Source organism: Schistocerca serialis, chromosome 1 (assembly GCF_023864345.2).
Source record: "Schistocerca serialis cubense isolate TAMUIC-IGC-003099 chromosome 1, iqSchSeri2.2, whole genome shotgun sequence".
Taxonomy (NCBI): Eukaryota; Metazoa; Arthropoda; class Insecta; order Orthoptera; family Acrididae; genus Schistocerca; species Schistocerca serialis.
This window is the reverse complement of record NC_064638.1, coordinates 398,400,561-398,427,245: the sequence shown is the minus strand read 5'-3', so window position 1 is coordinate 398,427,245 and position 26,685 is coordinate 398,400,561. Positions and strand designations below refer to the sequence as shown.

Sequence of the window (26,685 nt, the reverse complement as noted above, 5' to 3'; positions counted from 1 at the left end):
ATTCGTGTTTGACGACATCGCGGTGAACGCACATTGGAAGCGTGTATTCGTCATCGCCAGACTGGCGTATCACCCGGCGTGATGGTATGGGGTGCCATTGGTTACAAGTCTCGGTCACCTCTTGTTCGCACTGACGTCACTTTGAACAGTGGACGTTACATTGCAGATGTGTTACGACCCGTGGCCCTACCCTTCATTCGATCCTTGTGAAACCCTACATTTCAGCACGATAAAGTACGATCGCATGTTGCAGGTCGTGTACGGGCCTGTCTGGATACAGAAAATGTTCGATTGCTGCCCTGGCCAGCACATTCCCCAGATCTCTCACCAACTGAAAACGTCTGGTCAATGGACGCCGAGTAACTGGGTCGACACAATACGCCAGGCACTACTCTTGATGAACTGTGGTATCGTGCTGAAGCTGCATGGGCAGCTGTACCTGTACATGCCATTCAAGCTCTGTTTGACTCAATGCCCAGGCGTATCAAGACCGTTATTACGGCCAGAGGTGGTTGTTCTGGGTACTGATTTCTCAGAATCTATGCACCCAAATTGCGTGAAAATGTAATCACATGTCAGTTCTAGTATAATATATTTGTCCACTGAATACCCGTTTATCATCTGCATTTCTTCTTGATGTAGCAATTTTAATGGGCAGTAGTGTACAATTGGATGGCGGCTGGCTCCTACCAGTCGACTCGATGAAATGTGAATCACAAGTAATTTTAATCGGTATACAATCTGCAACAAAACTTCAATAAACACAGTACAAAAGGGGCGGAATTGAAACGCTAAATGACTCGAAAATTATTTTATTACAAAAAGAGTGTTTTATGACGTACTCTGTTTTCCGCTAGAGGGATTGAAATATTATCCATAGCCCTTCAGCCCTATTTCGATACGCAGCCCGCTGGATTTTGACAGCAGTGACGAAAGACTTTCTTTGCTTTCGGAAGCTGAGCACGGCGGCTGGCGCGTGGCTAACGACCGTCGCGTCAGTGGCGTGTATCTGTATCGCCAGACGGCGCCACCCCTCGCCGGTCGACACAGATTAGGCAGGAGTCGAGGTCGTTCCTTCACCAGCGCTTCGCCCCGCTTCGGCCAGCCGGCACCGAGTGCACTACAGCCATACCGTTAACCATCAGCACCACACAACATATACGAGTGTCTGTGTCCCGCTCACTGTTTCACACGAAGTCTGCGTTTGATAGAAATAGTCATCGCTGACTCTCCATACAAAAACATATTACATTTCAGTAATAAGTGGGTCCATCATTAGCCCCCTAAAATAACGGCGTCAGACTAACCTAAATTTGTTACTGGAGTCTCCCAAGGTTCAACCGTATGTACATTATTGCTTCCACGCTTTTTTAGGATCTACTGTTTACATGTCTTTGAGCGTGATAAAGATGATGGCGTTTAATGACAATCACGAGGTACGTTTTAGATAACAAGGATGGGGAACAGAACTGGAGGTGGACTCTTTAAACGAAACCTCCGCCATTCGCTCAAAAATGGTTCAAATGGCTCTGAGCTCTATGGGACTTAACATCTATGGTCATCAGTCCCCTAGAACTTAGAACTACTTAAACCTAACTAACCTAAGGACAGCACGCAACACCCAGCCATCACGAGGCAGAGAAAATCCCTGACCCCGCCGGGAATCGAACCCGGGAACCCGGGCGTGGGAAGCGAGAACGCTACCGCACGACCACGAGATGCGGGCCCGCCATTCGCCTCCAGCAATTTAGTTACACCTTAAAATACTTAAATCTCTATGGATAGAATTGAATTTGATCTCTTCTCCTCTGATCACCTCGAACGATTGGTGGGTGATTCATATACATACGTTCAGCGTTATCTGACACTGCTTTGCAGAAATTGACTGTCACTACGATTACAGAACTATTAGTGAAATCAATCGCTGACTAAGAAGGCCTGTGCACCGCTGAAATTAAAGAACGACTCAGCCAGTGCATTACTCTTACCGCTGACACTGGTAATCTCTCTCAATCAGAATACAATGCTTCTGTCAAACACTAACCATGTGAACAGCCTTTGCTAGCAAGCAGATGCCACCTGATTGCGAAATCATAGCCAAAAGCATATGAATCGCTAACTGCACAAAGGAAACGTGTCATAATTTTCAAAACTAGTTTCATCGCATGATTTACTGCAGACTACGATAAAGCGCGCCTCGTAACAGGTATAAATCACCACTTACTGCAGAAAGGGAACATGACCAGGACGTGTTTCCTTTCTGCTGTAAATAATAAAAGGACTTTGCGATTATCAGAAGAAAACTGAGAAAACAGGAACGATATTACACTGTTAGTGAGGTGATACACCTCATATTGCATTCTTCTAAGAAGAAAGACAAACTTAGTGCTGTTCTCATGAAAACAGAAAGAATTTACGTATTACAAAACTCGATGACCAAAATTCTACAAAAAAGCTTGCCTTACTTATGATTCTTACGGCAGAGGTGTTCTACACGAAGAAAAGATTTTTTTTTTACCCAATCGAAGCACCACGAATTTAGTATCGCCAGAAACACATCACAGCTAGCTCAAAATAAGATGAACGTCAATGGCCTGCGAACTGGTAGCTTTTATTTAAGGACTACTCAGATGACTCTAGAACTTCCCAAGGAACTTGCATACTAAGTCAAACTACCCATAAAAATCTTAAAAATGGATGATATTAAAAAAGGTTTAATTTACATTCTGGAAGAAAGGATGCAATTTTGGAACGAAATTGTGATCAACCCAAAAAAGATGAACTGAAGACAATGTTTAAATACTCGAACTTATTTTGATGTAATAGTGTTTAAAACGTATTTGGCTTGAGGAAAATATGTAAAATAAATTTGTATCATAAAATATAAGGCTCAATCTTTTTAAACCTACTGGTAAACAAAACTGGATAAAATTACTTAATCCAAAGCATGTTACAGCCACGTATTTTTGGACAAAATATAGAATAATTTGGCTTTATGGTTTTTGTATAAAGCAATTTTTTATCTCTACTGTAGAATTCGTGAAAGTGGAGTTGTTCCCATTTCTGCCGTTTTTCTTAACACAGCATGTGTCGTCGCTTGAATCAATGTTTGACCAATGGATAAATAAGACAACGTATAGACTATGTGTTGAAACATGACTCTTGGAACATGAGTATTAATAAGGTCCTTAAAATAGTGATCCCATAAATCATCTAACGTCTGTTACGTTACGTATTTCCAACAGAACAGCTTCGTAATTACGTAACATCGATAGTTGAATATTTCAAACGATACTAGGGTAACAAGAACATCTAAAATATTTACATTTTGCTTTTCAACTGGTATTAGCTACACCTACGGGAAATAGCTATTGTGCCAACAGTAAGAAATTAATTCAAATTCAATGGCTGTAGGATCGCCTGAGCAAACATACGCCTGTACCCAACGTGGAAGAGGAAAGGTAGTTTCTTCAGAGACCTTCCGGTGATACGACAGGCCGAAAACATCCGGAGGCGCTGTGTCAGCTACGGCAACCACGGACAACGCTGCAAAGGAACTTTACTGCCCAAGTACGTCCCCAAAAGAACTACTTTACTATATGGAAACGTGAAAACTTCGTGATGAATGTTAGGAAGTTAACCGCCAAATATGTTCTCCGAAGATGAGAAATGACTGGTACACGAGACCACACACGCAAATTTTCACAGACGAATACAAAATTTTGTTAAATCACTTGAATGCTGACAGGCATGGTAATTGTTTTCGTTTCCAGCATCAAACTGCAGCGAAATACAGTTGGATTTTTGCCAGTCATCTAAATGGTCAGTGTCAGCGATTCACGACAGAAGACGATAACGATCATGTGGAGTATGCGCCAAAGATGCGCTTCGGCAGACCAGTGCTGTCGTCGCATGGCAACGGAAGATAACGCAATGAAAGCTCACGAGATTGTTACTGAGGCGATGGCACACAAAAATGCTGCTTTAAACTGGCCGACATACCAACCTACACAGTTGCAGCTACAGTGATCATGGAAAAATGTATACAGATGTTGTTTTTTTCTTTTTTAACTTGAGGCAACTAAATATTTCGAAAACGACGCGCCGTACAAAAAAAAAGTTACAGGCGAAAAGTTAATATTAGCAAAGGGGACATCTGTCTGCTACGAATGGGCCACCTCCCAACCACCCCTCCAGCGTGTATTTTGAAACGGGAAGCTCACCCCTCATTTTTAATGTATATTCCTATTCTACACCAAAAAGTAAGTAATGTTTGCTCAAACTATTGTTTTCCATTCGTGGCAGATGGCGCTGTAATCGATAAATATCAAGGGTGCCTGTTTTTGCAATTGCGAACCGACGCATCTAATTCTACGTTTCATTTAAAGTCTAAATATAAACCTCTGCACTCTAACGGTTCGAAATTTACCGTAGTGTTGCAAATTTGATTGTACAGCGCAATATGATTAGTCGTTTCAATGTCTAGTTAGAAGTTTAGCGTGATCCAGGAACAACGGCTTGCATGCAACAGTTTTTTGTTCCCATGTGGATGCTTGATATCGGCGAGCTCCACTGCCTCTTACGATCGACGTGCTTGATTTTGGTGAGTCCCCTTGCGTGACACCACAACTGTAGTTGACAATAAATGCTCAAACTGACGACCTTCCATTTTCTAGCAAGTCTGGTGGAATGAACGTGCCAGCATTTCTAATAGGTTCCATCACGTTCTTTCGGGTAGTAGGTAATTCTACATACACTTACTCCTTCGGATAACCCCACAACAAAAAAATCGGACAACGTTAAGGTCGGGTGATCTGGCAGGCCACGTTACCCGACCATCTCTTCCGATCCGCGACCACTGAAATCGCAATTCAGTGCTTCTATGGCTCTTGCGCAATAATGTGCCAGACGCAAACGTTTACATTTACATCGCAAATGAACTGGAGAATCAAATGTGCGTAGGTTCTAAAGTTACAAAAACGGGAACACTTGACAGTTGTCAATTTCAGCGCCATTTACCAAGTCTGGACAACAATGGTTTACGTGAACCGTACGCATTTTTAGGCGTAGAATCCGAATAGTCAATAAAACAGAGGGTTCACATTTGGAAATAGAAAGATGACCACGACCAAGCAGGACGTGTGGTTAGGTGACTAGTTGTAGCACAGACGTAAGTCCCCTTTACTAACATACACTTTTCACTTAGAACACTTTTTTCGTACGATGCGTCGTTTTCGAGACATTTACTTGTCTCTAGTTGAAACAAACACACTGTATACTTGAATTCGAATTGTCGAATCTTAGCAACAGTATTGCGTATAACGACGTCATGGGCACTGGAGGTTAAACTCTGGTAAGTAAAGGAAAGATAAATCCTGGTACGTTTTGTAATCCGTACATCGGAACTGAGAGAGTAACACATGAAAGTCACGTGGTAACCCGACTACAATACGTTGCTCATTCATTACTGCTTGTGAAAGAGCTCCTTGCACGCCCGCATTCCAGTCGGATTGCGACACAAAAGTTGCTCGCTTCAGCTTATGCACCTATCCGTTTTGCTCCTCTTATGAACGACAACCAGCGAAAAAATCATAAGGAATTCAATAACGTAAAAATGAACAGAGCGATCTGGGCAATAATGAAAGATGGAGAACTGGCAGTAGCTCAGGGAGCTCGAGATAACAATTTCACAATCAGATTTGGATATACAAAGATCCAGCCAACTGAATGCTGCAAATGTTGCTTCTGCAAAATCTTCCCAGGTATCCAAGAATTTTATTTTTGGGCAGTCGTGCAAAATGTGGTTCAGTGTTCGTTCCGATATTCCGCAGTCGCATTGGTCATCACTGGTCATTGCTCACTTGTGTTGCGTTGCTTGGGTCACAACGTGGCCAGTTCTGACACGGCTGTGATCTCCATGCGTCTCTTTGTTGGTTCGCTCCTGGGAGTTGGAAGGTCGGATCTGTTTTACGTAACCTCTCATGACCATTCTATGTATGCTGTATGTTAACGGGGGACCTAAAAACAACAGAGAGGCTCCGTCCCCGCCGCAGCCGCAGTAGTACACAACCCCACGACGACTACCGCAGTCCACTTCACCCCACCGCCGCCCCACACCGAACCCAGAGTTATTGTGCGGTTCGGCCCCCGGTGGACCCCCCCCCCTGCCAGGGAACGTCTCATCACACCAGACGAGTGTAACCCCTATGTTCGCGTGGTACAGTAATGGTGGTGTACGCGTACGTGGAGAACTTGTTTGCGCAGCAATCGCCGACATAGTGAACTGAGGCGGAATAAGGAGAACCAGCCCGCATCCACCGAGGCAGATGGAAAACCGCCTAAAAACCATCCACAGAATGGCTGGTTCACCGGACCTCGACACAAATGCGCCGGTCGGATTCGTGCCGGGGACCAGGCGCTCCTTTCCGCCCGGAATCTCATGACCATGATAGGAAGCCCACTGATCTATCCAATTTTTTCTTAGCTCACAGCTTTCTATGCCGAGTTGGCCATTGTTTACCCAGATTTATTTATTTACAATATTGGTAATACAACGTGTATGTATTGTGTGGAGGGGGCGGACGTGCAGTATAATGTTTGTGTTGTTTGATGATGATGATGATTATGATGATGACAGACGGAAGAGGATGAAACCCGGAGCCGACACGTAGCATACTCCTAGCTAATACCACTAAGGGAACCGCCAAGCTTAACGTCCCCATCCGACGAACAGATCACCATCAACAATGTTAAATGCCTCATTTAATGAGGCTACAGAGAGGTTTCGTATTTAAACCAGGACATTGGCGCAAAGTACGGTGGTCAGGAGCTTCACGGCACCATCTCTCCTCACCTTGGCAGCCAAATAGTGCCAGCGAAAATTTTTTTCACCACGAGGATTTGAACGGTCTTCCTCCGGGGTCGTGTTTACTCAGATTGGTTCTCCAGATTTTAGACGGATGTGAGTTAATTGAGCAGCTGAGAGGTCTCTGGATTTTAAAAGTTTCGTCAATTCCAGTGTTATTGCTCATTGTCGTCGCCGGAGATTTACTGAGGCGAATACTGACAGCCATGGTATTGGTGTGGATTTAGGAGCTCCATAGAACTCAAATTCCCCTCCAGTCAATAAAATTTCGGTCTGCCGCTGTTCCTCGTCATCAGATTAGGCGAGTGCTAGACGGTTTCCTAAATGAGCTCACAGCCGCTTTCCTTCCTCTTCCAAGCAACTCCGTAGTCTTAATGACTTCGGCGTCCACGGGACTTCGAATTCTAGCCTCCTTTCCTTTTTCCTGTGACATAGCACTGAGAATGAGACAATATGTACGTTCTCATACTTACATTGTCAAACATTAAAGGGAACTAAAGAGAAACTCTGAAAGGAGATAGAAGTTGAGGGAGAAGAAATAAAAACTTCGTGGCTTCCCAATCGCATTGTAGTTCTGTCAGAGACGGGAAAGGATTTGGAAGATATGTTGAACGGAATCCATAGCGTCTTGAAAAAGAAGTTACGAATATCAATAAAAAGTAAAACAAGGCTAATGAAATGTAGCTATGCTTAGGGAATTCGATTAGGAAATGAAGCTCTGAAAGTAGTTTTATTAGTTTTGCTATTTCGGCAGTAAAATAACTGACAACGGTCAAATTCAGAATGGCAATGGCAAGGAAAGCGTTTCTGAAAAGGGAGTAATTTTTTAATATTGAACAAAAGTTGAAGAGTACTGAAGTCATATCTCAAGGTATTTGTATAGAGCATAGGCTTACATAGAAGTGAACTGTGGAGCAGCAGAAGAATGCTGAAGATTAGCTGGATACATCAGGTAGCTAAAGAAAAAGTACTGAATCGAATCGGGAAGAAAAGAAATTTGTCGAACAACTTGTCCAAACGACGAAACTGGTTGATATGACCCTTTCTACAAGGAATAGTTCATTTGGTAATGGATGAGGAGGGGGCATGGGGTAAAAATAGTAGATAGAGACTAGACTGTAATAAGTAGCTTCAAGTTGATACAGGTTACAGCATTAAATGGATGTGAAGAGACTTGCACAGGATGAACTAGCGAGGAGAGCAGCAGCAAACCAGTCTTCGCACTGACGGCAACGACGGCGGCAGCAGTGGCAGAGCAGTGCTCAGAACGGTAGTATGAGTTTTTGGAGAGACTTTTTATGTTAGTATCACTCAATTGTCTGATGAGTGCACCATACGGGTAGATTTGTTGTTCTACAGCTACATTAAGCCATCGTCAGGTCTTTGTCGGATGGTACTACTAACTGCTTCCACCTTCCGTTTTCTATTACCGAATGGCGGTTGGGACAAATGATCAACGGTAAGCCTATGAATTAGCCTTAATTTTTCGAATCTTTCCGTTGCGGCCATTTCGAGAGATGTATCTGGCAGGAAGTAATATGTTGTCCGACTCTTCCCGGACAGTACTCTCTCGAAATATCAATAGTAAACCTCTCCGTGATGCACACCGTCTCTCTCGTAGCGTCTGGCTAAGGAGTTTGTTGAGCAACTCTGTAAAGCACTCGCGCCAACTGTAACGATCCGGTGAGGAAAGGCGCCGCTCTTTGTTGGATCTTCGCTCTCTCTCTCTCTCTCTCTCTCTCTCTCTCTCTCTCTCTCTCTCTCTCTCCGTCTGTCTGTCTCTCTCTCTATCACCGATTCAAATGTTCAAATGCGTGTGAATTCCTAACGGACGAAACTGCTAATGTCATCGGTCTCTAGTCTTACACACTACTTAACCTAACTTACGCTAAGGACAACACACACACCCATGCGCAAGGGTGGACTCGAACCTAACCTCTGGCGGGAGGGGCGGCGCAATCCGTGACATGGCGCCTCAAACCGAGCGGACACTCCGTGCGGCTAGCATCGATTATTTCTAAAGTCCCAGATTGATGAAATGTACTTGAATCGGTCGAACAAGAGCCTTGTAAGCCACTTACTTTTTGGACGAGTTACAATTCCTTAACATTCTTCCTATGAATCTGTCTGGCATCCTACTTTTTGTTTTATGTGGTCATTCCACTTAAGGTCGCTCTGGATAGGTACTCGTAAATTTTTTATGGCAGACATTGTTTCTAGCGGTTTCTGATCAATATTGCTTTTGTACAGTAGTGGGTTTCTTTTCCTATGTATGCGCAATATGTTACATTTATTCACGTTCGGTGTCAACTGCCAGTCCCAGCATTATTCATCAATCTCTGCAGGTCATTCTGCAAATCGATAACTTTCTGCCGTTGCTACTTTCCTATAGACAACCGCATCATGTGCGAACAGTCTTAAAGAGTTTCCCACGCGTTCTACAATATCATTTATATACATTGTAAATAGTAAGGATCCCACCACACTTTCTTGGGGTGCACCAGAAATCAGTTTTAAATCTTTCAATTTTATTCCGTTAAGAGCGATGTGTTGAATTCTGTTTCAAAGAAGTCAGCTTAAAAGCAATGTTCCGGTGATAGGTACATCTCGCCAAGTGCTGCAGCCGAGACGTCTACTAGTTTGCACCCTTACCTCCTGATAAGATTCTGGTGTATTACAGACCTCATTCGTTTTCAACACGAAGCGCGTGTTGTATAACCTGAAATACTGCGTGAGGGGTCTTGCGAAATGTACCTGATAACAGACCAAAATTACGAGATATTGTGTGATGACAAGGTAGTTATCCAGCTATTATTTTCTTTTAAAAAGTTTACAAGTAAAAATCGACAGAGGTTGGAGCACTTTATAAACACGCTAGCATGCGTCCCTTCTAGGTAATCATGATATTGAGCTTCTTGTGACGTTTGTAGCTTTTTCTATACCAATCTGAAGAACTGACTGATGTGGGCAAAAAGGGAAAAAATACAGAAAATAGCAACATGTTAAAGTTTCAGTGAAGACGTACGTAAAATGCATAATATTTTAAAACAAAAGTGAGGAAGAGACAGAAAAGGTGACAAAAGGTGGTACAGTAGATGAAGAGATGGTCAAAATGAACACTTGGGAAATTTTTAAGTCCGTTTTATAGCGCAGGAGGCATAGTATAGTACAGTGATGATTTCTTCTGTAAATATGTTGTGTATGCACTCAGTCATTTTAAACGACATTTTGAACATGTGCACCTAAATATATGTTTCTCTCTTTGATTTCAAGAGTGTCTCTCTCCCCCTTGGTTACTGATACGCTGCTGAATTTTGTAGCCTACTGGGGACAGTGAGTGATGCATACCGAATGTCTTTCAGAGATATGAGATTTGCAAATGACGAAATGAAAGGCATAATAGCGATAACGCGGTGTTGCGCAGCGGTGTAAGACTGCTGGATAGTAAGAGGAAGAGAACATTGGAAGAATGGAAGGCACTGGAACATCTTCGTTACGTTGGGTACCACAGCCACAAATCTGTTGAATGACAGCGAAATTTTCCGCCTAGGCTGCAATATTTACTAACACATCTGCTTAGTTGCTCTTAGTAACTATTTTTCGGTTATGTTACGTTCGCGCTATTGTGTTTCTGTTTCGTGTCCGTAAGGTAGTGCGCTTTTTATACCGGCAAGCACACGAAAATAGCAATGCAGCGTAATCCCGAACTCCACCGACAAAATTTACGGGGCTATTCAGGAATATTTTCTGAGTATTTTGCTATACACTGAGGCGACAAGAGTTAAGTGATAGCGATATGTGAAAAGGTTTCCAACGTGATTATAGCCGAACGACGGAAATTAACAGACTACGAACGCAAAATGCTAGTTGGAGCTAGAAGCATGGGACATTGCATATCGAAAATCGTTAGGGAATTCAATATTCCGAGATCCACGATGTCAAGAGTGTGCCGAGAACACCAAATTTTGGGTATTACCTCTCACCACTGACAACGCAGTGGCCGACAGACTCCCCGTAACGACTGAGAGCAGCGCGTTTGCAATCGTTGTCAGTGCTAACAGACAAGCAACACTGGGTGAAATGATCGCAGAAATCAGTATGTGACGTACGACGAACGTATCCGTTAGGGCAGTGCGGCGAAATCTGGCGTTAAGGTGCTATGGCAACAAAAGACCAACCGAGTGCCTATGCACGACATCGCCTGCAGCGCCTCTCCTGGCTCTGAGCACTATCGGACTTCACATCTATGGTCATCAGTCCCCTAGAACTTAGAACTACTTAAACCTGACTAACCTAAGGACATCACACAACACCCAGTCATCACGAGGCAGAGAAAATCCCTGACCCCGCCGGGAATCGAACCCGGGAACCCGGGCGCGGGAAGCGAGAACGCTACCGCATGACCACGAGCTGCCTCTCCTGGGCTCATGACCATATCGGTTGGGGCCTGGACGATTGGAAAGTCGTGGCCTGACCAGATGAGTCCCGATTTCAATGGTAAGAGCTGATAGTAGGGTCCGAGTGTGGCACAGAACCCACGCAACCACGGGCCTAGGTTGACAACAAGGCACTGTGGTGGCTCCATAATGGTGCGGGCTGTGTTTATATATAATGGACTGGATCCCTTAGTATTTGATTGGAAATGGTGATGTTCGGCTACTTGGAGACCATTTGCAGCCATTCAAGGACTTCATGTTCTCAAACAAAGACGCAATGCGCCATGTCACCGGACCACAATTGTTTGCGATTGGTTGAAGAACGTTCTGGACAGTTCGAACGAATGTTTTGGCCACCCAGATCGCCCTAGATTAATCCCATTAACATTTATGGGATGTAATCAAGAGGCCAGTTTGTGCATAAACTCATGCACCAGCAACGTCATCATGCGATGGATAAGGGGTTGGGGGTTGATTTGGGGAGGAGATCAAACTGCGAGGTCATCCGTCTCATCGGATTAGGGAAGGATGGGGAAGGAAGTCGGCCGTGCCCATTCAAAGGAACCATCCTGCCATTTGCCTGAAGCGATTTAGGGAAATCACGGAACGCCTAAATCAGGATGGCCGTACGCGGGATTGAACCGTCGTCCTCCCGAATGCGAGTCCAGTGTGCTAACCGCTGTGCCACCTCGCTCGGTACCAGCAACACTTTTGCAATTATGGGCGGCTATAGCGGAGCATAGCTCAATATTTTAGCAGGGGACTTCCAACGACTTGTTGAGTCCACGTCACGTCGAGCTACGTTGGGCAAGAGGAGGTCCGATACGACGTTAGGAGGTATCCGACGACTTTTGTCATCTCAATTACAGAGTGGATGCATTACGTTTCATTTATTACCCCCATTTATATTTGTCTCTGCACTGCACTGAAAATATCTGCACAATAATGCAGGCGTCGGCAGTAAGTGCCGTGCGTCGTATTTGGAAACACGGTACTTGCTACTGACAGTAGCAATGATCACTTTACTCCTTGCCCTTAAGTCTGAATTCACTTCTGTTTCGTGTTTTTTTCCCAAGGATTTTGGTTGTTCTTTAACTGTTGCTGGTGGTGGCCAATTTGGCCAATATCTGTAAGCGAACAGTACTATATTTGTTATGTCGTGAAACAATGAACTGAATATACTGCGACGAAAGTTATATGTTTCGTCTGTCGGCTCTTTCATCAATCTGCGTGTAGCGTTGTACGTTTTAGTGATTGTTACAGGCTTTTCACCGCTGAAAATATTTTACATGGAACAAAGATAATTGGGTAACAAACTGAACGAATCATAACTGTACTGTCAACTCCCTAACGACCCACCGGAGACCTCTGGTCCCTTAAATAAAATTCTCAGAAAATCTCTTTGAACAAACTTCGAAAAATATTAAAAGTGCCCTCTTCATTAACGCTGAAGAGCATGTTAAGCACTCTGAAATAGCATACCACGCACGTATAATGGAGATAGGAGGAAGAATATTCTTGCCAGGTAGCATTAACACAGGTGATAGGGATTATCCAAAGAAGAGCAGTGCGTTTCGTCACGGGTTCTTAAAAGTTAGGGAGTGAGCGTCACGGGCAGCCTCATCCGAATCAAGCGGCAGACCCTACAAGAGAGACGTTGCGCATCATAAGGAGATTTAAAATCAGGGAAATTCCAGCTCATACAGAGTATTACCGACAGCCGATCATCTCGACAGTAGGAAAGGGAAGGAAATTATAGTGGCATGAAAAATGCCTCCACCACACAACGCGCAGTTCTTTAGTGCAGATGTACCTGTAGGGTGAAACCCGTTGTCAGCACATTAACCTCTAGATTCACGTAATTTTCCAAGAGGCCACTCGCTTCCACAACGTGATGTTACGTGAAACAGCAAGATAGCCTCTAGAGAGATTTTCATACCAAAAGGCAACTTGGGTGGAGTACTAGGCAAACAGTGAACGCTGTAAAGAGGTGGTGACTGAAATCGACAGCAAGATAGCAGAGAAGATAGACTTGGAGCACATACGCGAAAGAAACATACCTTATTTACAAACTGAACTGCATGGCAGGCTACTACAACGGAATAAGGTATCCCTCAGGCTTCCAAGACATAGGATAAAATCTAATCGAACTGCTTCAAAATCGCGAATCAGCGACAGCAGTCTTAGCGTGTCCCCTGTCGTTTTAAAAATACCTACACATGCGCGAAGACAAAATGAAAAGTGGGGGTTTGTCATAGTAGTCCCGCCCCAAACAACACTTTAGTTGTTAATTACTTGATTACTTATCCAGTGGACACCTTCCCTACAGATCATGCGATATGTCAACAGGCTCCACGGCATGCTGTTTCCTCAAACTGCCTACATTCAAAGTCTCCGTGTCTTTTTTTTTTTTTTTTTTTTTTTTTTTTTTTTTTTTTTTTTACGTCGTCTTCTCCTCTGTCTGTCGACCTACCCCTTGGTGCCTTTTTGTTGCAATGTGGCAATGATACCTTGCTTAGGAAGTCAATTCTGTGGCATACGAATTACGTGACCTACCCATCGGAGTCGTCTGTTCTTTTGATATTGTAAAATGGTGGGTTGGTTCATGATCTCATAAATTTCAGTGTCCTTTTTTGTTCTTCAAATTTCTACGTCTCTCACCGGGTGTCCGTTTCAAATGCCAGAAGCTTTGCTCCTTTTAAGTTAGTGTCTAGCCTTCTGAACCTCAGGAGGACAGGTAGAATGGCATTGTGGGTCTCCATTTTCGTAGAATGTTACTTGGCTTTAGACTTGGACGCTTCTCCGAGGAAATGTAGACATCTGGAGCCAGCAGAAATTCTTTCATTTACGTCAAGGAGTATTTTGTTATAACAACTGCACAAATTTCCCTGGTACTTAAAACGTTTATATTTTCACACACAAATTTTACATCTTCAGTAAGTAAAGTATCATGAATATCAAACCGTCCTGAAAATGACGCAGAATCCTAGAAATTATAAGCTACGTTTGGGATACTTTCCAGCTGATAGAGCGATGATCTGCTCAGCTGGATGGGCTTACGACCTGACCGATAGCCTTCCAGCCACGTAAATGCGCACATTCACAGGATGACCGTGGCTGATTCCTCATGTAGAACGGCCATACTACGTACAGAAGGTAAGGGAAGACAGAAGGGACAGGCTCACCACAAACATAAAAATAACAGAAACTTTCCAATTGTTGAAAAGGATCCTCAACAAAACTTAGTACGAGGTATACAAAATATGTAACGACAAAACGTTTATTAGTTTACATGGTACAACACAGAACGACATAAAACAAGGTTGAAGATGACTTCGTGCATTGATTCAGAAAACAGCGAAACATAAGCAGCACTGATTCAGAAAACAGCATTCTTATGAAACACAAGTGGCTCTTTATTCACACGGAACCATGAGCGATATCGTCAGGGATCGAAGTTGATTCCATATTTCCGGAAGGATTTTCTAGCCGTTCTTCACAAGCGGTTTTTAATCAAATCGAATGCCTGTGGAGTATCGTCACAGCAGTGCGACTCATTCGTGATTTTCTCTTAGAAAGGTCACAGTTCGTACTAATTGACGAGAATTAGTCTACAGAAATCCCAAGCGAGCGATATACGTCCTCTGCTGTTCTTATTCTATATAAACGATTTTAGAGACAACTAAACAGCCCTCTTAGATGCTTTGCACATGACGCTGTGGTTTACCGTATAGTTAACTCACTCAGCAGAATATAAAACGAATTACAAAATGATTTAGCAAGATATCTTCACATTGAGAAAAGTGACAGTTGGCCCTCAACAATAAAAAGTGTGAGGTCCTCCACACCAGCAGAAAAGATAATAAATACATAAATCCTTTAACTTTGGTTACGATAATTCACACAAATTTAAAGCTTATCGATTTAACAGGATAACTTCGGATTGCAATTACGACCAACTTAAATTGAAACCACCATACAAAAAATGTTTTGGGATATGTGAACGGAACACAGTGTTTTATTGGCAGAACACAATATGCTACAAACCTACTAAAGAGGCAACCTACATTACGCGTGTCCGAACTCTTCTGCAGTCTTACTGCGCAGTGTGGGATTCTTACCACATGAATTCACGGATAACACTGAGAACGTTCAAAGAAAGGCACCTTGTGCTGCATTATCGCAAAATAGGGGAGAAAGTGTTGCTTATCTGATAAACGCGTTACTGTGGCAATAATTTAAACAAACGCGTTTTTCGTTGCTGCGAGATCTTTTCCGGAAACATCAGTCAACAACTTTCTTCTCTGAATGCCACAATATTTCGTTGGCCCACACCCATTTAGAAGGAAATAACCATTGTGATAAAAAATGAGAAATCCGAGCTTCAGGTGTAAAATTTTTCAATTGGTGTTCGAGAGTGAAACGGCCGTGAAATACTCTGAAAGTTTTCGAATTAACTGCCAAACATGCAAGTGTGGATAGCAGAGGAATCATGTGGATGTAGTAGATGAAGAGGAGGAATTTGGCTGACGAGATCACTGGTGAATACCCATTTTAACGTTAAGATTCATCTGCACCACTGATTTTAGTTGAATCTGAGAAAATCTCCAACAGGGACTGAATATGCTTACGAAAATTGCGCAAGTGTACAATTTGAATTTTTCTACGATTAAAAACACAATTATGGATTTCAAAATACGCAACCCAGTCAAAGTTACGATTTCACCAACAGTAATTTGTATTTTCACCTGATGATCGTAATGGCCAGTCAAGCGTAACCTAAAATGATCGTATATAAACATAACTCATTTACTGAAAAATAAACATAACGTGTTGCCATAACTCTAGCACGGAAACCATTGCGGGAACTAAGTCACTGATGCCGTAACACGTTATACTCTGCAACCAACGTTCTTAAATCTCATTGCCGAACTGAAACGATTCCTCCAACAGTAGAGGCACCTTCCGTGTAAGAAAGCAGAATCATCGAGACTCCGACTTTTACTGGTAACGGCAAGTACCGCGCCGGGGCGCCACTGCTTTTCCCTTCAGTGATAAGCTAACTGTTCGTCACACCTCATCTTATCGCGTTCCATTACTGAAGCCTCATTTATTTGGAAAAGATTTCCATCGAACGACTCGGATCTGACGCGTTGGCAGTTTACGGTAAATGTACTTCAAAACACCCAGCAGCTGTAACAGAGTAATTTTCCAAATGTCTTTGACGGAGTTTTTCGCGATTCCTGCTGGAGGCTATTGTTGTTCTCCAAATTTAATTATCATTCTTTTCTTCTATCTACTACACGTCATCTTTCTTTTTTAAAGTGATTCATACATTTTGTTTTTTGTATTCTCTAAAAATCATCAAAAAGGGTGGAGGAGCGGACAGGGGTTCAGGATACTCTCTTGTCCTCGGGGTAGGAAACTGCCCCTAAAGGCGGAAGAATCAGCAATGCTCAACGACATGAGTATACAGAAGGCAATGGAAACCACTGCATTAAAGAGACATAACGCGTATCCACAGGACATGCGGCCTGTAACAGAATAACTGTCACGATGATCTCTCCATTGGCAAAAGATTTCGGAATAGTCACCCCCATTCGGATCACTGGGAGGGGACTGCCAAGGGGGAGGTGACCATGAGAAAAAGACTGAATAACCAAAGGTACGATAACGTTTTAAGAGTCGGAGCGTGGAATGTCAGAAGCTTGAACGTGGTACGGAAGCTAGAAAATCTGAAATGGAAATGCAAAGGGTCAATCTAGATATAGTGGGGGTCAGTGAAGTGAAATTGAAAGAAGACAAGGATTCCTGTCCGACGGGTATAGGATGACAGCAGCGGAAAATGGTATAATGGGAATAGGATTCGTTATGAATAGGAAGATAGGGCAAAGAGTGTGTTACTATGAACAGTTCATTGATAAGGTTGTTCTTATCAGAACCGACAGCAAACCAACACCGACAACGATACTTCAGATATACATGCCGACGTCGCAGGCGGATGATGAAGAGACAGAGAAAGTATATGAGGATATTGAAAGAGTAACATAGTACGTAAAGGGAGATGAAAATCTAGTAGTCGTGGGAGACTGGAATGCAGTTGTAGGCGAAGGGGTAGAAAAAAAGGTTGCAGGAGAAAATAGGCTTGGGACAAAGAATGAGAGGGGAGAAATACTAACTGAGTTCTGTAATAAATATCAGCTAGTAATAGCGAATACACACAAGACGAGGTGGTATACTTGAAAAAGGCCGGGTGATATGGGAAGATTTAATCAAATTACATCATAGTCAAACAAGATATTTCGAAATCAGATACTGGATTGTAACGCGTACCCAGGAGCAGAAACAGACTAAGGTCACAATTTAGTAGTGATGAAGAGTAGGCTGAAGTTTTGGAGATTAATTAGGAAGAATCAATATGCAAAGAAGTGGGATACGGAAGTACTAAGGAATGACGAGATAGCTTGAAGTTCTCTAAAGATATAGATTAGCATACGGAATAGTTCAATAGGCAGTACAGTTGAAGAGGAGTGGACATCTCTAAAAAGGGCCATCACAGAAGTTGGGAAGGAAAACATAGGTACAAAAAAGGTAACTGCGAAGAAACCATGGGTAACAGAACAAATACTTTGATTGATCGATGAAAGAAGGATGTAAAAAAATGTTCAAGGAAATTCAGAAATACAAGTAACTGAGGAACGAAATAAGTAGGCAGTGCAGTGCTGGAAAGCTAAGGCGAAATGCCTGCATGAAAAGTGTAAAGAAACCGAAAAAGAAATGATTGTTGGAAGGACTGACTCAGCATACAGGAAAGTCAAAACAACCTTCAGTAAAATTAAAAGCAAGGGTGGTAACATTAAGAGTGCAACGGGAATTCCACTGTTCAATTCAGAGAGCGGATATGTTGAAAAAGGTTGAAGGCCTCTATGAAGGGGGAAGATGTGTGTGATGTGACAGAAGAAGAAACAGAAGTCGATTTAGAAGAGATGGGGTATCCAGTATTAGAAACAGAATTTAAAAGAGCTTTGCAGAATTTATGACCAAATAAGGCAGAAGCGATAGATAACATTCCATCACAATTTCTAATAATCGTGGGGGGAAGTGGCGAAAAACGACTATTCACGTTGGTGTGTAGAATGTGTGAGCCTAGTCATGTACCACCTGACTTGCGGAAAAATATCATCCACACAATTCCAAAGACTGCGAACGCTGACAAGTACGAGAAATATAGCACAATCAGATTAGCCCATGTCCAACTTGCTGACAAGAATAAAATACAGAAGAATGAAAAAGAAAATTGAGGATGTGTTAGACGACTATCAGTTTGTCTTTAGGAAAGGTAAAGGCATCAGAGGCAGTTCTGATGTTGCGGTTGACAATGAAAACAAGTCTAAAGAAAAACCAAGACACGTTCACAGGATTTTGTCGACCTGGAAAAAAACGTTCGGCAATGTAAAATGGTGCAAGATGTTCGAAATTCTGAGAAAAATAGGGGTGAGCTATAGGGAGACAGGGGTAATATACAATATGTACAAGAGCCAAGAGGGAATAATAAGAGTAGACAGCTGGCCGGAGTGGCCGTGCGGTTCTAGGTGCTACAGTCTGGAGCCGAGCGACCGCTACGGTCGCAGGTTCGAATCCTGCCTCGGGCATGGATGTGTGTGATGTCCTTAGGTTAGTTAGGTTTAATTAGTTCTAAGTTCTAGGCGACTGATGACCTCAGAAGTTAAGTCGCATGTGCTCAGAGCCATTTGAAACAAGAGTAGACAACCAAGAAAGATGTGCTCGGATTAAAAAGATTGTAGGGCAGGGATGTAATCTTTCCCCCTTCTGTTCAATCTGTACATCGAACAAGCAATGATGGAAATAAATGAAAGGTTCAGGGGAGCTATTAAAATTCAAGGTGTTAGTATATCAATGATACGATTCACTGATGACATTGCTATCCTGAATGAAAGTGAAGAAGTATTACATCCTCTGCTCAGTGGAATGAACAGTAAAATGAGTACAGAATACGGATTGAGAGTATAAAAAGATCTTGTTAATCAATGTAACGAAAATGAAACACGTGTGGGCATGACAGAAGTCAGCCGTATTGGCGTACCAATTATATTTTCAATGGTGGTGCAAGCAAATCTATCCCTTGAACTCGTCTAATATGAATTTGACATAAATCCTTCATCAAAATCTTTAAGCAAACATCTATGTCGACAATGTGGGAACGTGTGCTACTCAGTCAGTTTTTTGTTGTTCTACAAAGTGAAACAATTTATTAATATTAAAAGTGGTAAATATGGGCCCACTTTTATAGGTCCATGTTTCAGAAATAATTTCGTTCCACAAATGAAGCAGGTGAAAGGGGATACAAAATCTATAAAGAGAGATTGGAGGAGTTGCTAGACGCCCATTGTAAGGCTTTAGAAACATTTTTGTCCGGGGGAAAAATAGATACCACCCACAGGAAAATTAGCGAGACTTTTGGAGAAAAGGGAAGAACTGTATGAATATCAAGAGTTCATATGGAAAACAAGTACTACGCAAATAAGGGAAAGCTGAAAGGTGGACGGAATATATAGGTCTATACAAGGTAGTCGAACTTGACGGCAATATTATAGAAATGGAAGCGGACGCAGATGAAGATGGTATATGATTCTGCGAGGAGAATTTGATAGACCACTGGAAGACCTACGTCGAAACACGGCCCTTGGAGTAGACGACATCCCGTCAGAACTACTGACAGCCCTGGGAGAGCCGTCATTAAAAGCAATAAAAGAACCCCAGACCCGGCATCTTAGCGTCTGCCTCCCAACAAAAACATTTTTTTGGTATGTGAGTCCGTACGAGTTTTTGAAAGACTTATTTAGATCCTGCGTCTGCCCATACAGACTCTTCAAGAAGTGAGAATGTGCCAATTCTCTGTAAATTGGATTTGTAATTTCCATGACTGCAGCTGAAGCGGAATGTTTCTGGCTCTATGAACTGTCTGAATGTTGGGCGTTGCGTTACTTACCATCAATTTTGTACGGGAGGCAAAGTTAATGTATTGGTTTGCCATTTGTTGACAGTTTGAGGAACAATGTAACCCACAATGCCTGCCGCATTCTGAACAAATAATCAGTGTCAGTCCTAATGCTCGTCCCACAGTACTGTTGCAATTCATCAATAATTCTGTCTGCCCGCCTACCGCTTTTACAATCAGAAGGTTTGTTGTTTCTCAAACTTGTTAGTTTCAACTTCCTTACCCAGTTGAGATCCTCTCCCGGACGTGAGCCACACATACCTGCTTTTTGATAATCTTATCACCACAAGGCCGAGCTGCTACTACACTGTTGTATACCTTTGATTCCCCACCACAAAAGAACATAGAATAACAAACACTCGCATCATTCAAGGACCGACTGAAAATTTCAATAGCTGCACCACTTGTTCTTTCATAGTTCCTATCAAAGGTACGTTCTGTTTACTTCACTGATTTACAGTTATAACAATATTTTCTCAGAATCTGAAATTCGATTATCTTTCCGGTGTCGACACTGGTCGCTGTAGCTGTAGGATTCTTAGATCTTCTAGATAGTACATGAGCTTACATTATGAACAGCTACCATATTGTTATCGACAGAGCCACCAATAAATCAACATAATTTCGCCTTTGTAATACTGTAACCCACAGCACTCTATGTAAATAGTTACCGACTTTATCTTACCTTGAAATAATGCATGTAAGGTTTTTAATTAGATGACATTTAAAAAAACTTCCCATTCGAGCTCATAAATGATTTGTATACCATTTTATTGAGAAAATTGCAAATTTTATTGGTGGATTATAACCCGAAAAAAATCCAAACTCTCCTTAAACGCTAAGGAGAGGGCAGATACGTAGAACGAGAACATGAGCGCCTCTGCGAAAGGAAGCATATGTTTGATTTTTGTTAACAGCACGAGCAAACTGTACGTCAAAAAATCCAATGTCAAAAATACAAAATTTATAAATATGTTCAGTCAATCAGAGATAGACAAGCCAAGGAATGTATTGCACATGACTAAACGTTATTTATAAATATATTTTTGACTTAGTGGTTTTTATGTATGTATTTATGTAAACTATTATTATTATTATTATTATTATTATTATTATTATTTGGGGGCCATTAGTCTTCTGACCGGATTGAGCTGTTCGCTGAGACTTCATCTCTTGTGCCAATCTCTCTATCTCACAAAAGCATTTACAACCGACGTCCTCTGTTATTTGATTGATGTAGTCCAATCTTTATTAGCATAAACCTCTGTTATGGCCCCGTTAATCCCAAATAGGAACATCAAGTCCCATCCAGTCAAACCATTATCTACTCCATACGTTCGAAATGTACTGTGTGTCTGTTGTAACACATTGCAATTTGCAGTTGCGTTAGGCAACCTTCATCAAACAATCCTTTACTCCTCCTGCGGTCTCTCTGCCACCATCCAATTAAGGTATACTTGAAGATACTTCAAGTGATGGTTAAGAAGGGCCACTGCATAAAGATTCTTAATTATCGGTGATACGTTTTTCTTTTCAAACGGCGATTTCTGGATTGCTACGCAGCATGTGCTGATTGGTTTTAGGTGTCCATAGCTGATGAGTTTGGATTTCTCTTCGCGAGTATTACCTGCATTCACAAACACATGTTGCACAGGAAATTTGCAATATCCTTGTTCTACAGCCGTCACAAACAACCTCGGCGGCAACACACATCACATATGGGGCAGTCAACGAGACTGACGAAAAAGTAAGTACACTGTATATTATTTCAAAAGAATACGCCATAACTGTTAATAATTTAACCCACTGTGAGATGCCTTCATGGAAAAATGTCTGCGCTTGATTGTGGAACCGTGATTGTACCAAAGCGTACACCGAAGCAAACTGACGGCCACTAATGTCTTTTGAAGAGTTCCAAAGGTATGGAAATCGGGACTGTTTTGAGAATGTGCAAGGGTTTCCCAGCAATACAGCACCGGCGCAGAAAAAAACACTTGGCTACATGTGGGCCCATGGGATAAATGTACTCGTTTTCATTTGACTACCCCGTATACTTTCATTGTTTGCACTATATTCTGTCCCCATCCAGCCTACAAATTTTGCTTCGCAAATAAATTCCTTCCAGATTATTCTGTTTCACCGTATGTAATGTGGCTACACATAGGTCGGTGGATAAGCTTTACCGTTCCCTTGGCTTTTAGTGAGAAGATGCTCGAGTAAATAGAACATGTCACGTAATGGTCAAATAATTGTTTACTTCAGTACTAGACCCAAATACCATCCATATTACTTTAAAAATACTCATCATAATAGAGCTGAAATACATTTTCTTCTTGGACCCAATATTTGCAACTTTTTAATCTTTTGTTTCACATTTTTAATGCCGTTTTCCCAAAACGACAAAACACGCGACGTAGAGAATTTATATTACTAAAATAAATACGAACAGGTTAGAGTAGACACATGATGAGAGTCAATATCCATTGACGTAACGTATAAAAGGACTGCAGTGTTATCAAAAGCAAAGGAAGAAAAGTGTTTGACTTGACATCATTCTGGAACGGAACACGTGGTCGGACTGGACGAGAAACGCAAAAGGTCGCGTCCGGTCCAAAGGATCCATTCCAGAGGAATGAGAAACGTCGCGTCCATTTGAAAGGAACCATCCCAGCAGTCACTTTAATCGATAAAGAAAACCGACATCAGAATGGACGAATGTGTGTCCAGTATGCTACCTGCTAAACCACTAGAAATAAAATAAAAAAACGATATAAAAGTAATAATTTCAAAGAGTGTTTGGATCATTTTGGATGGTTTTCATACAATATGTTGAAAATCTCACTTCATTAAAAACTCTATGCTGCCCTAGGCATTGTGACAAACTCATTGAATACGATTGCGAGTTCTTGGCGTGAGATGCTTTTTTTAAACTGTGATAGTAAAAAATATAACACAAAAATGATTAATTTTGTTTAGAAAGTAATGTGTTTTCAAGTTAACTGAATTTCAACAAAAACAATTTATATCTACAACAATAACTTTGTACACTATCACATATGTTAGATTTATGCTTTAGCACCTGTTCTGCGTAGAACCGTAGATGAACAGGGCCGACAAAAGCAAATCAATACAATCACCAACAAAAACATTTCATAAATTTCTGCGTCTACTATGTCCCTTTGCATGCCATATTCCAGTTCACATGTAATAACGTAGCCTAAAATAGCTAAATGACTGACAATGTTTTCGCACAAGAAATTAAGAAAGGTTGGCGAGAAAGATACATCGCATCCATGCTCTGGATAATTTACACTAAATAAAGAACTATTTAAGGCTGCACGTGAAAACTATGCCGCACCATTGCGAATCATCCACATCCCACCTAACTCCAGCTGAAGAATTGACAAATCCGAAATGTGATAGTACTTGTTACTATTCCTTCAAACTGTTCAAACCGAAACTAATGTTGCAAGCTCAGGACAGTGCTATAACGCTTTATCGGCAGACAAAATGATCACGTCTATGAGTGAGATTACCTGCGCAAAAAAGGTAGAAAATACCCCTGAGCGTTTGAAAGGCTTAGAAAACACATTTGTTTTTTAATATAATTTTTAGAAACAGAATTCCACACAGTAACACGTAAATAAACAGTTTCGCGAATAACAAACGATAAGAAGTAGATAACTAGAGATGTGATCATGAAGATATTTATCTTATCTGTCACGAATGTCATTGGATAGCCTTATCATTCCCAACTATAGACTCTGGGTGCATAAGTAGTAGCTTCTACTCATCAAGTAGAAGAACTGGCGTCTGCCCTGTTAAATTGGCTCCACAAAAAAGTATATTTCTACTGAAGCTAGTCATTTGGCGCCGCCGGGAAGTAGCTTGAGGTACGTTGTTTACTTTTCTAATCCAAATTATAAAAACGCTTTTATGAAAACGAGCTAGAAGTTCCATGGTTCACGATAACATGAAAAGTGAACCATCCTTACTTGCATGATCTATCACAAATGTAAGCCAGTAAAGAAGCAACACATTTTTACAAATCACTTATTTGTAGACTACTGGCTTGAGAAAGATTTTCTGAGGTTCATTTTTCAGTAAACTGTTAACATAGCTATTTTAAACTTTACATATATTGACGAAAATCTCTATGAGGTCTTAATAAACTGTTGTCTGTACGTTACTGGTTTCTCGTTCCTTCAATTGCTCCATGAGATCCTTTGCCTCTAGAAACTGAGCCCGTGGTATATATTACAAGCAAGGCAGCGAAAAATAAATTGTAGTGTTATTAACCCTATCACTACCTTAAATGAATTTTAACTCAAGATAAAAAAAATTGTGAAACGGCAGGTAGATCTTTAACTAAACACGGCATAATTTTGCGAGTTCATACCTCAACATTTTCTCTCAGAAGTGAACCTCATAAACACCCACTTAAAACAGCAACATTAATTAAGACAAAAAATCGAACGTATAGAATGCTGTTGGGCAGTAAAACTGAGAACACGCTTTTACAGTCTGCAAGCGCAAATTTACAGCACTCACTAAACAATGCATACATAACAAATTGGGAACCGATCAGCTGGTGAATTGTCCGCCACTACCATAGATACCGCACGTGATTGCGTACGAAGGTAAATATAATTACATGGAAAGCTTCACGAGATGGTAACATCCGATTACAATTTTCTTAATGATTAGTATTAGTGCTACCGATTAAGTGACCTTCTTGACCTTGTCAACTAGTAGCCTAATGAACAGCAGTGAATTTATGATTTCATGTGCAAGAAAACAATAACAAATTCTATAACGTAGTTCAGATTAAGCGACACAAAGGTTGCCTGCAAACACGTGTAGTTTGTTCTGTGCGCGCAACAAAAATTTAACTTCGCCAGGTGGTGACAACAAAGCATTGACAAAAACACATGCAGTAAGCACACGATAACGATGTTTATAAAAAAGTATAATTGTAAGACACAGTCTAAGAGCCCAATATTATTCTGCATCTGCCTGACTGTTTAGCCGCAGTCATATGGGCTGTTCTGAACACTGTCATCGGAAAAACGTTCTCTCACATATACAAGAATTAACTAAAACATCATTATTTATGCTCAGTAGTTTACAAGGACACTTAATCCATCCAAAAAACACGTCTCTAAGGAGCTACAAATATGATGCACTCACTATAATAGACAAATTTCAGCGAGGGAATAAGATATAGCAATTCAAAATAAAACAGGCGACCTCCAAGAATCTCTAATTAGGATGTAAAAGCTGTAGTCCAACAGGATTTGCTTCAGAAGTTACAGAGTTCACATATGTTTACTGTTAGTAAAGTTGCTTTCTCATAAGGTTATGGTAAGTTATGTATACAACTCTCTCTTATCATGACAGAACCTATGCACACAATTACATCAGCTTATTAAATTCTTGTAGGCTTGATCTTTTACGGAAACGTAGAAACCACGGAACCGGCTGCAATGTTGCGGAAATTCACGAATTGACCTACTTTAATACACGAGCAGCCATAAACAACTTGAACTTACCTCCGCTTTTCCTTGGTAGATTTCTTTTTCTCCATGACGAAGCAGTTGTACCTTTGTCGTTAAGCACACAAAATTCTTCGGAAAGTTCTTAAATATGCTCTTTATTAAAACAATTCTCACAAAAAAATCACAATATACGAAAGTACGGCACACAAACACAACGCACACCAGCTGACGTCAAACTGGAAATACCGTGCTGCCCTCTGTTATTAAGCTTGTCAAGCGACGTGCCGTCCACAGCCTTCTAAAACATGAGAACCGCTACGCTTTCAATCTTTCTACAACACACGATTTTCCGGCATGTGACAATCAGCTGAGACTCAGAAAATTTAATAGGAACGAATATGCATTAGGACGTAGCAATTCTGCTTCCAGAGGGGCCTAAATCTATGTGTTATCACCTTAACAAAGGCAACTTTTCCACGTGAGCGACGACACAGCTACATCATATTTGTGCATTTTTTTAAAAGACATATTTTTACATGAATATTTTTTTCTGTGTCCTGGATATGCTTGAAAAGATGAGACACACTCTTGCAGGTGCTTCAGCGACGATTGTTAGAAAAGTTGTACATGTATAAAGTTAATAAACTTGCTAAGTACATTCGCTACCATTTTTAAGTGCTGTTAATCGATTATGGCACAAATATAATGAACTGTTAAATGGAAGATATTGACTAGCAAACAGACAAAACAGTCAGGTTGTGGTAATTGAATGTAATAGTTCTTATCAGGATGAATACCAACAAATTCGTGCGCCTAACAATATGTTAACGCAGCAACAATGCGATGTGGTATAAAATTTTACGGTGC

At 41.4% G+C, this 26,685-nt stretch overlaps 1 protein-coding gene across 1 annotated transcript in view; it reads right to left on the bottom strand.

The window, feature by feature from the left end:
• Nucleotides 1–26,059, bottom strand: part of LOC126471774 (protein similar) — a 723,501-nt gene extending 697,442 nt beyond the window's left edge. The window contains exon 1 of the mRNA XM_050099889.1: nucleotides 25,873–26,059. Coding sequence (XP_049955846.1) covers nucleotides 25,873–25,907 — 35 coding nt within the window. The 5' untranslated portion in view covers nucleotides 25,908–26,059. The remainder of the gene's footprint in view (nucleotides 1–25,872) is intronic.
• Nucleotides 26,060–26,685: the final 626 nt, after the last annotated feature.